The sequence below is a fragment of the Hemibagrus wyckioides genome, linkage group LG06, assembly GCF_019097595.1.
Source record: "Hemibagrus wyckioides isolate EC202008001 linkage group LG06, SWU_Hwy_1.0, whole genome shotgun sequence".
In the NCBI taxonomy this organism is placed as follows: domain Eukaryota; kingdom Metazoa; phylum Chordata; class Actinopteri; order Siluriformes; family Bagridae; genus Hemibagrus; species Hemibagrus wyckioides.
This window is the reverse complement of record NC_080715.1, coordinates 24,667,682-24,679,038: the sequence shown is the minus strand read 5'-3', so window position 1 is coordinate 24,679,038 and position 11,357 is coordinate 24,667,682. Positions and strand designations below refer to the sequence as shown.

At 40.2% G+C, this 11,357-nt stretch overlaps 1 protein-coding gene across 2 annotated transcripts in view; it reads right to left on the bottom strand.

Annotated features, from left to right (window-relative positions):
* The window catches only part of plcl1 (phospholipase C like 1), a 65,671-nt gene that overhangs the window by 4,803 nt on the left and 49,511 nt on the right, over positions 1-11,357 (bottom strand). For both annotated transcript variants that reach the window (XM_058392488.1, XM_058392489.1), the window contains exons 3-5: positions 8,752-10,443; positions 4,258-4,620; positions 2,137-2,340 (exon numbers count right to left, since the gene is read on the bottom strand). In XM_058392488.1, coding sequence (XP_058248471.1) covers positions 2,137-2,340; positions 4,258-4,620; positions 8,752-10,443 — 2,259 coding nt within the window. The remainder of the gene's footprint in view (positions 1-2,136; positions 2,341-4,257; positions 4,621-8,751; positions 10,444-11,357) is intronic.

Genomic DNA, 11,357 nt, shown 5'->3' with positions numbered 1-11,357 from the left:
AAATGGGAAAGGGTCTGATGATACCATTCCCAAAGGTATGAATAGCTACAAAAACCAATCGATTTTAGTGCAAAACCTTCATGTGTCTGCTAGCATGCTGAAGATGAAACGGAATTTCACCTTTCAGCATAACAATGACGCAAAGCATACATCCAACACTAACATTAATAATGGCATAAACAAAAGACGACCAGTATTTTTGAAGGAGCTAGCCAAAGCCCAGACCTGAAATACTAGATTACCAGACTAACTAGAAATCTGTGGGGTTACCTGAAGCAGTCTGTTCACATTAAATGCCCTTACAATCTGAGGGCTCTAGAATGTTTTTGCAAGAAATAGAGTGATAATATTGCCAGGTCAAAATACGTCATATGGATAGACTCTTACCCAATAATCAAAAGATGCTTCAACAGTGTTAGTTTAGGGATGTGTACACTTCTGCAACTAGGTTACTGTGCATTTTTTATTCTTCCTTTTTCACTAAAAATGTTTCTTTCACTTAATTTTTACACATTGTAATTTCACAGTGTGGGACAAAAATTCTTATAAAAAAAATGATTTATCTCGTTTTCTTTTTGCATCACATAAACCTGCCATTTTAACAGCGGTGTGTGGACTTTTTATATTCATTGTAGTGTTATTCTAAGTGCTGAGCTGTCCTGCTGTGTATAAACCTGTCTTTACACAGAGTGAGCTATTAATAGAGAAAAGTAAACCACTGGACTCATCAACCACATAACTTCAGGTGGTTGCCCATGTGGAGCCAAGCATTAATGTTACCCTAAATATCTCACTGGCTCTGTACTGTTAGGTTTGAGGGTGGACAAGCAAGACAGCCTTCATCAGCTCACTACCGGGAAACACCCATGATGAGGTTCCATATACAGTATTTGACGTATGTACTTCAGTATTGACACACTAATAGTAATACTGTTTGACTAGTACACTATTAGACTAGTAATATTAAAAAATTAAGTTAATAACACTTTAATTAATGATTTAAAAAAATCAACACCTGCATTAACGAGTGTTTATCTGATTCATGACTAATATTAAGACTACTATACATTTCTTTCTCATTTACTATACCTTGTGAGTTCTGACATTTTGTTCAGTTTTAATATCTTCCATTTACAATAAAGTAATCTAAATCTAAACAACAGGTAATTCAGAGTTACACAAATGTCTTAGCAAATGAGCAGTGTCTTATTTTCATGTTTCAAGCCAAAGTGTTTTTAGCCAGCCTCACACAGCTGACAGATATTTACTCTTCAGGAAGCCCTGAATATTCCCCCTGGGTGTTTATGTAAATATAACTTCAGTCACAGCTTGAGAAATTTAGCTTCCCTTTGTCCACAAGCAGTCTCTATCTGAAGGCATGTTTGTGTATATATATCACGGATGTAACCGAATATGAATGCGTTATTATCCGAATGAACAGATAACGTGATCTAAACACAAATAAACAGACACTAACAGGAGGCACATGTCTTTTCAGAAGGTTTGCCAGAAAGGTTCATAGGGCATCTGTTTGTGATTAGAAGTGTGCAGCGAGATCCCGTGGGACAAAACAGTTTGACATAAAGCTCAAAGGAGAAAGAAATCCCACATTCATTAACATTAATGAAATTTATGAATTTACAGTATTCATTTAGTAGTTCTTAATAACTGCCTTAGTAACAGGGTCATAGTGGTATATATATATATATATATATATATATATATATATATATATATATATATATATATATATATATATATATATATTAGTTTATATATATATATTAGTTTGTCCTGTGGGCAGTTACAAACAAAAATAACTGCTAGAGTGACATTGCATGGAAAAAAAGTTCGGGTTTAAATCTGAACACAGACACAGATATGAATAGTTGAATATTTGGTTTGTTAAACAGATACAGATGCAGATACAGATAGTGACACTGCTTGTGTGTATTCTTTCTCCAGACATGGATCAGGCTAAAAAGAGGCTCTGGTTTCCAAGATCTGTTTCTCCTTAAAATTGTTGCATTTGATCTTAGGAATCAGCTTCATTATAATCAATGAAAGCAGGCATAAACCTTCTGTCTGCTGAGGATGTTTTTTCTCTATAAATTATTGGCCATGCGAGTTATTCACCGTGTCATAGGCATTAAGCAGCTTGCGTGTCGTGTCATTCAGGTTTGCGAGTGGCTCCAGGCAGGGATAACCGTCTTTCAGGATCAGGCTGGCTCCTGGGGAACCATCAGGTCCCTGCAGCCTTGTGGCCAGACTCTGCATGCACTGCTTCAGCGTGGACACTGGGGGGAGCCCACATTGCTCTTTGAATGCCACCGTAGCACACTACGGAAAATGAGAAATAATAAATAACTGATTATTGGTTATATGAACAAATACACAAATAGGCAAGGAAACAGCACTTTCATACTTTCTATTCTATTTGCTTAATATCTAGTTATCATTCCAAATACATAGTACTGTGACCAATCATTGAACACTTTCTGTTAAATAGTAATTAAATACACGGTTCATGTTTTCATGGTTTGTGGTTTGTGTCCTCTGTTGTCGTTGCTGTGTGTTTCCGGAGTTTCCGGAGGGAAGCAGAGAGCTGTTGTGCTATAACTTCACTGCTTATTTATTCAGTTAATAGTATTAAAGCATATTATTTTGGAACTACTATGAATAATTCAGCAACTACAGGAAACGAGAGGGAAGAATGTAAGCTAGGATGACCACCTGGGCCCTGAGAGCTTAAAAGGTTATCTCAGCAAGGATTTCTCCTTTCTACATTCCCCCATTTTCCTGCAGCAGCCCACTCAACCATTCTACACCAACAAGGTGAATCTATTCCAAATACAGCAACAGAACCCTGTCACCAGTTCACCACTGTTCCTTCTTTGGACCACTTTTGACAGATACTGACCACTGCAGACCGGGGACACCCCACAAGAGCTGCAGTTTTGGAGATGCTCTGATCCAGTCATCTAGCCATCACAATTTGGCCCTTATCAAACTCGCTCAAATCCTTATTTGTCCATTTTTCCTGCTTCTAACACATCAACATTGAGGACAAAATGTTCACTTGCTGCCTAATATATCCCACCCACTCACAGGTGCCATGATGAGGAGATAATCAGTGTTATTCACTTCACCTGTCACTGCTCATAATGTTACGGCTGATCTGTGTATATCACTCCTTGCCTCACTGGAGTTTTCCACCTGGTAGTCATCTAGCTTGTGTCGTTATTGCCATCACTGTCTGTGGTATTGTGTGTGTTTGCTTGTGTGTGTGTGTGTGTGGAGAGGGTGTGTGTGGGTAGGTGTCGCTTTGTGTATGTGCCTGTGTGTGTATGTGTGGAGGGGGTGTGTATGGGTGAGTGTGCCCATGTGGGTGTGCCTGTGTGTTTGTCTGTGTGCAAATGTGTGTGTGTGGGTGGGGGGGTGTTTCTGGTTTGTGTGTGTGTGTGTGTGTGCGAGATAAGCGGTTCTGTGAAAGGTATTTATACATCTGGAATAATCCTACCCTACTGCTTTCTCATACAGGCAGGTAACATCTAATTCCACAAAATACCACACAGATGCATCATATCAGTGAGTCAGGAAGGCAAGTCCTGTCTCCTCAGCATACAAATGAACACTGAATGTGGACCAAACTACATGTTTTTAATAGACCTATAGCTTGAGACATGTTTAGAGCTGGGTCATACTTAATAACAGAGGTCTAACACGGGTCATATTTAATAACAGAGATATATACTGTTAATATACAGCTGGTAACAGATTGTCTTGGTTCTTGCTTCTCATTTTTATTAGAATACATGCCTATTTTTCATTCATGGTGGTAGCCAAGCTGCCACCACTGGGCCCTTGAGCAAGGCCCCCAACCCACCCTGCTCCAGGTGTGCTGCATCATGGCTGACCCTGCGCTCTAACCCCAACCCCCAAGGATGGGATATGAGAAGAAAAAATTTCACTGTGCAGTAATGTAACTTAACTTAAAACAGACTGAACATATCATTTTTCCATCAAATTTTTCTTCAATTTTTCAAATTAATTTTCCATATTATATCGGTACAGAGTAATATATATATATATAATATATATAATAATATAATATATATATATATATATATATAGAGAGAGAGAGAGAGAGAGAGAGAGAGAGAGAGAGTGGTGCACAACAGAAACAATTAGCACTGATCTTTCAATATAGTTTTTTGTAAAATGTGTATCAGAGTTACATGAATCTACCACACTTACCAGTGCATTCTCCCGCAGGTCAGTGGCCTCTTTGAGTGGAGCACTGGCAGAGCGAAAGGTGTCATCTAACACTTTGATGGCCGTGTTTCGGAGGGTGACGTACTCCCTTCCTCTACGCACTCCTCGCTTCACAGATAGACCACGTCTGTGAGCCTTGCCTCCACCACGGCGGTTCGTGATAGCCACATGAACAAACAGGCTGGCGTGGGGTAAAGGCTCTCCAGCCAGGCCAAGCAGGGGCACATTCCTGTAGCCAGGCTGTAGGCATTCGAAAGCGATGGTGTACTGGCCAATAAAGTCATCACCAATGTAGTCATCATCCAGAACGACAAACCGGAGCAGTGCCAGTTCTGGCATGTTCACCTATTAAGAAAACCCAGCACATCAATATATTCTTTTTTTATTTTTTGGCATTTTTAGGCCTAATTTGAATGTCACAATTATAGTGAATTGTAAGCGTACTCACATACGTGCAACTACTGTTTGGATAAATCCAAATACTAAGCACCAAAACATATGTCTACTACAGATGTGCTAAAATTTGACTACATTTTTATACAAAAAACAGATTTACAAACATTTTGTGCACTATTTATAAGATTATTTATAAGATTAAACACACAATCAAACAGAGCTGCTCTTCCAGTATTGTATATCAGTACCAACCTACACTGCAATATTACTCATTATCTGCTATCATTACTCATAATTTATTAGCAAGCTCAGTATGTTGTCCACCCTGTTCATTTACTCATTAGAGAAAATTAAGAGTACGAATGTGTGCTCAATCTGTGCAGGATTTTTTCCCTCAAACCCTTAAATCAATAGTGGTGTTTGGAAACAGAATGTGTGCATGACATAGCATACATTCACACACAGACACACACACACACACACACACACACACACACAAACACAAACACACATCCATACACACACAGAGGTGAGTAAGTCAGGCTTGTGTGTGTTTGCACATCTTCATGCTCTAAAAGCTGGAAAGCACACAACAAAGAGAAAACACTTTATAAACTGCCCATAAGAATACACACAGTAAATCAGTGAAACACATTTTTTCAAAGAAAGAAAGAAAGAAAGAAAGAAAGAAAGAAAGAAAGAAAGAAAGAAAGAAAGAAAGAAAGAAAGAAAGAAAGAAAGAAATCTATTTTCTTGTAGCACTTTTCCTACACTGAGGCTGTAGTCAATCCCAGGGGACTCAAGGTGGGGGACACCCTGAACAGAGACACGATCACACACACTCACACACCCATTCACACTGTATGGACAATTTAGAGATGCCAGTCAGCCTATAACCCATGTCTTTAAGCAAGGCGAGGAAACCGGAGTACCCAGAGGAAACCCCTGTAACACATGCAACCTCCATGAAATCACTGTTTATTTGTAATTGTACGTTTTCATTTTAGATAACCAAACATTTCTTTTACATTATGCATAATAACCCTAGTCCCGAATATACCCTTAAATCCAGAAATGTATTTGAATCAAAATAAAACAGCCCCTAAGCCCCTTAGCCCAACTAAGTGTACCTTCCTAGATTCAATATAAGACTATCCCAATTAAAATGAATGCCTTAATATTTATAATGGTACATACCAGTCAATAAGAAACAATGTCTAATATTAAATTACAGTGATCACAATTAAATAATACAAGTGTACAGAGACACAAATGCAGAGAGATGGGTATCATTAAGGAGAAGTTGCTTTCTGTGATGAATGTGTTTAATGAAAAAAGCAAAATGAGGAGCAGGAGTCATCAATCATATCACACTTAGTTTGTGAATTATGTGTGTGTGTGTGTGTGTGTAGAGCAGATCTCCGCTTAATAATCATGAAGCAACAGTCACTGAAAGACCGTAGCTGCAATAAGATGCATTTAATCCTCAGTGCAATGTGCTAAAGAATGGGTCAGATGGAGTCTTAATAACAATGAATTTCCTCAAACCTATGAGCATTCACAGGCAAAACAAGTGGTTAAGGGACAACTTATCTGCATTCCTTAATTATAAGACTGTAATTAGGCTGACTATGATCAGAGGTTGTAGTTTTTGCAGTAGCATTAGCCGTTGCTTTCATAATTGCAGCTCTGTAAGAGCTGTTCTCTCCATTTGCACCGGAATCTGCATTAACCTTAATTACTGCTACATTATAAACTCCATTAACCTCATTATAGCTTGGCATAACATGGCATATTTGGAATATCATCAAAAAAAAAAACACTTCAGAGCAGTCTGTAGTCATTTTCACATGATTACTAGAAAGTGCCTCTTACTCTCAACTATAATATGCGCTAATTGCCACCATTCTTTGAGAGGAACACAGTCATACCTACTGTAAACATGTCAGGAACTCCCTCTCTCAGTTTTCCTGTACATTTTGTGTTCCTGCCATGTGATAACGTTTCTAACAGGATTTTGTTCGGATTCGATTAGTTGTTCTCCTCATATCCTGCTGTATCTTTGTGAAATTTTATCAGGTATTAGAGGCAATTCATGTTAAGTCCAAGCCTGTTGTCTAGTTCTGTGTTCTGAGTTTCCAGTTTCTGTGTTGTTGGGTTTTTTTTGGACAACAGAATATTTCATGGATTAGAAAGTTACATTCCACATGGTCTCATGAGATTAGCTGGCTGGAAAAGCGATACTAATAATAAATGCTTGAATGTACATATGCATATATACAAAGAAAAAATGCACATTTTGCAAATGAAAATGCAGACACTTTAGCATGCATAAAATATACAAATAATGTCACTTTTACTCGTCTGCAATTTGTAGGACTATAACTTCTAAAACATAAGTGACTAAAGGAATTGATAAGGACAATTTGTTCCTATTGTGGGATTTCTTCACATGCGCATGTTTCCAATCTCTGTGTTTTTGAGGGCAAATCATGAGGATCATCATTCATATGAGCTTGGTTTAATTGGTTAATGAGTGTGCACTAAAAGGAAGCAAAAATCACTGTGTAAATGTGAACCATGGCACTACAATTAAAGTTCAACCATCAACCTTCTGAGAGTTAATTAGACTAAACAGGTTATATATCGTGCATGTCTAGTAAGAAGTACTATTATATTTTTTTTATCATAGTGAGCATGTATACATGTTTCTATTCTGAATTTGTTTTCCATAACAATCATTTCCAGTAAAAGTCCATACGCTTATCAATTGTGTAGAATGTGTAGAGGGCACAAAAACAGATGACTCCAGCCATCCTCTCCATGGAGATTTGGCTTCTAGTTTTGCACTTCACACAGAGTCTGTCTTGTTTCAGACCTCAGAGTTGCAGTGGCGTTCTGCCACACTGTGGTACTCACTCAGATCTTCCTGAACTGTTTATGCAAAGTCCAGGCTAAGCAATAATATTTCTGTTACTGTCACATTTCAATATGATATTAACTCAGCAATATGCTATAGCAGCACTTTTTTTTGTAAAAGCTAAGGTTGTAACATTTGTGGTGTTAAGGTAATGTGGAACAGTATGTATAAGCTATTGGTAAAATTTTTAAACATGGGTGCGTATGCAAAGATACAGTGACACAAGTCAGTTAAAGGGGAAAAAATGAAAAAAAATGAAAAGAAAAAATATTTTATATGTTTATACTGAAATATTTGTAATGTGCTTTTTTAAAATCCTAGTGTTAATTTGTAAGGTTGTGTTAACAGAGTCAGGCTGTTTTGTTATGCCTTTGAGAAGTTAGTGGTTGTATAGTATTACACAACCACTTGGAGGATCTTGGAGGATGTGTCTTGGAGGATACTGCTGCTGCTACTGCTGATACATTGGTGTTTAAAAGAAGAAATTTTCAGCATGAACATAAGAGATAATTATGAAGATTTACTATTAGCATCTCTTTCACCAATTTCCAGTGATGCTCAGTCATATTAGTGAAAAAATCCAGCAAAGAGATAGTGGAGACAGTAAATACTGGAGTCAAAGACAACAATTCCAGACTGTAATTACGGCACAGTTATGGCAGAGAAACGTTTGGTTAGTTAGCGACCTAAGAGATGACAATTAATTTGCAAGCAGGGTGGAGTTTCGCTTTTTAAATGGTTGGGTGTAACATGATTCAGTTGATGGCTCATACTTGAGACTCTTTGCAGCTTTACTTATTTGTTGGTTCACTTTAAGCTCAATTCTGCCAAAATTATGTTCCAAAATGCATTCTCACATAAAATGTTTTAAAGCCATATTTCAAAGATCAGCTCCCACTTTAAACTTAAAGCTTTTACAAAAGGCAAGCAATTAATCATTTTTATGATGAATGTATCAATCAGTATGGAAATGAAAGAAGTTATGATACAATTCTTCCCTGCTGTGTTTTGTCCTCCAGTAATTACAAGCCTGTCTGATTCTTAATCCCAATTGGCATTTAAATAGCTTGACTGTTAAATCCATCTTGTCAGGCTGGTCTTTAAATATGTGTTCTGGAAAATATTACTGTTCAAGTCAGTAGAGTCAAACTTTCTCTTACCTGAAACTCGAATGTCTCATCAAACAGCGGGTTATCCTGGTTCTGGGCTGCGGTGCGAGTTCTCTGCTCAGCACAGTCTGCTGGAACACCATGCAGTTCTAGCACCACATAGGGGTCGATGACTTCACCCTTGGCCCCAGAACCCTGTGGTTTGGGCAGACTGTGAGCGCTGATAACTTTCACCCTGAGAGTCTGTGGTGGTACCCCAGGCACGCAGCCCTGTGACTGTGCACTGAAGTAGGAGACCTCATCTCGCATGACAGCTGGCTTCAGGACATATCCACAGCCTCCATTCTGGGCAAAGCGGCCTCGGCTTAGATCCAGCATGGCACCTGGTGTCTGCTGGTTGAGTGCCACCAGCTGCACACCTCCTTTCCAGTAGCCTTGTGGGTTGGGATTGCTGGAGTCCAGCCGGACTGAGCTGGGCCGAACTCGAGTAAGACAGCGCTTAGTGAAGCTCACCAGCTCCTCTGGGCTCTCACTTGCTAGCCGGCCTGCTTCACCCTCTCCTAGAGAGCAGAGGCTCCAGTAAGAGGAGTCTGGAAAACCTGGGGTGCTGGGTGTGGAGGGCGTGGATGGAGGAGAGGCTTGTTGAGACTGCTGAGTATTGGAACGGTGAGAATAGAAGTTACGGCTTCCAGTGCGAGCCACTGCTATCAGATCAGAAAGCTCTCGCCGCAATCGAAGTCGCCTTGGCTGAGGAGGTGGTGGAACCACCAGAACAACCCCTAGGTCCTCTTCCCCAGGAATGGTCATCCGACGACCGGCCAGCGGACCTCCACCACCAATCTCCTCATCCTCTTCAGATACCTCTCCCTCAGAGCCCTCCTCTTCTGAAGGCAGTTTCTTACCTACTAGCAGTACCCTTCCTTTTAGCTGCTCAGGAGAGGGCAGTGTGGAAATGCGTCCACCAGGAGTGATGGGCATGCATTCTGGCCTGTACAGTTTTGCTCCAAATACCTTCTTTAGGTGCAGAGCTAGTGTGAGCTGCTGACTGGGGGAACATCGCTGACACAAGTATAGTAACATTGGGTACTGAGAGGTGAGAAAGGCATATTTGTTAATCACTTCCAGGGCACTGTGCAGTGTGACTAGGCTATGGTGATGATGGTGATGATGGTGGTGATGATGGTGCTTGGTGTCTGACTCATGATCAACCCCCAAAAGCGGTTCCCCATCAGGTCCATCAGTTACACCAAGCTCCAAACATCGACACCCAGATCGTAGGGCTCGAGTCAGCCCTAACAGATCAGCCTTGCCATGAACCTGATCATCTAGCAGATAGGAGCGGTAGGATGTGCTGATATAATAGTGGCACAAGGGTAACATCATGTCATGACATACATACTGGTGCTCAGGGTCAAACAGCTGGCACTCAGTTGACTGAAGATAGTTGGTGAAGCCATCCAGGCCCAGGAGACCTTTCTCACGACAAACTGCAGAGGGTTCAAAGCGACGCAGGAGCTCCAGGCAGCCTTCAGTGGTGGCCAATGGCAGCCCCTGTTCAGTCTCCAAGAAAAGACGTAGGTCCTGTACATCTAGGCACTCCCGGTCTTTTGATAGCTGCACTAAAAGGAAGTAAACATCAGGCCGGGTGCACAGCTCACAGTAGGCCTCCTGAAATTCTTCAAGTGTCACATGAGATGTCAGCTTCTCTTTGCTACGTTGGATCTCCTTAAAGCGCAGACGTACCTAAAGCGTAAAGTGTAGAGAGGGGAGATGTTTGTTCAGTTCTATAGACCATAAGTTCTGAATACAGTTGGAAGCTTATTCAATAAAAAGAACACAACACATTAAACAGTAGTGAGAGATTGTATTTTGTAACATCATGGGAGCTACAAACCAGGGCTTTCCTTTAAAAAAAGGCCCAAGAGTGTCCTCCTCTAAAGCTGCTCTAAAGCTGCCTAACCGTCAAAGATTTTTTAGTGCTAAACTTGACGCTTGAAAATGTGGAATATCTGTGAACTATCTGTTTATCCATCTGTGTCTAATTCTAACCACTACACAAATCCAGCACAAACAGTAATGCACAGAAATTTGACATGATCAGGCATATACAAGATTACAGCATGGTAATGAAGGCTGCAAATCACAGCCAGAAGCACAGCCTCTACACTTTCCTGCCCTCACTGTTTGCCCTTTAGTGCCTTTATTTGTCTTTTCTGTTGCCACATGAAGCAGATGCCTCATACCCGCTGTCACAGAGACTTAGAGGCATGGTTCTGTTGCTCTTGTCCTCCTTCTGTCCTCAGCTGTCAGCAACCTTCCCCTCCACACACACACACACACACACACACATATATATATATATATATATATATATATATATATATATAAACATGCGTGTGTGTGCAGCTGTTAAATTCCACTCCCCCAGTCTCTGTGAAGCACAGCAGCCAGACTGAGCAGTGATGCAGAGACAGGGGCCTTTCTACTGATTTGCAACTTTATAATTTATTTTGTTTAAGAGTACCCTGCTGCTTTTAAGCTTTTAACCCCAATATTGCACTCTCAGTTATTTAATGAGCGCACTCATTAAAAACACCCTAATGGGTACTCCTGTTTGATACTCTCGGCAGACCCTTGAAGGTTCAATATAGAGTATT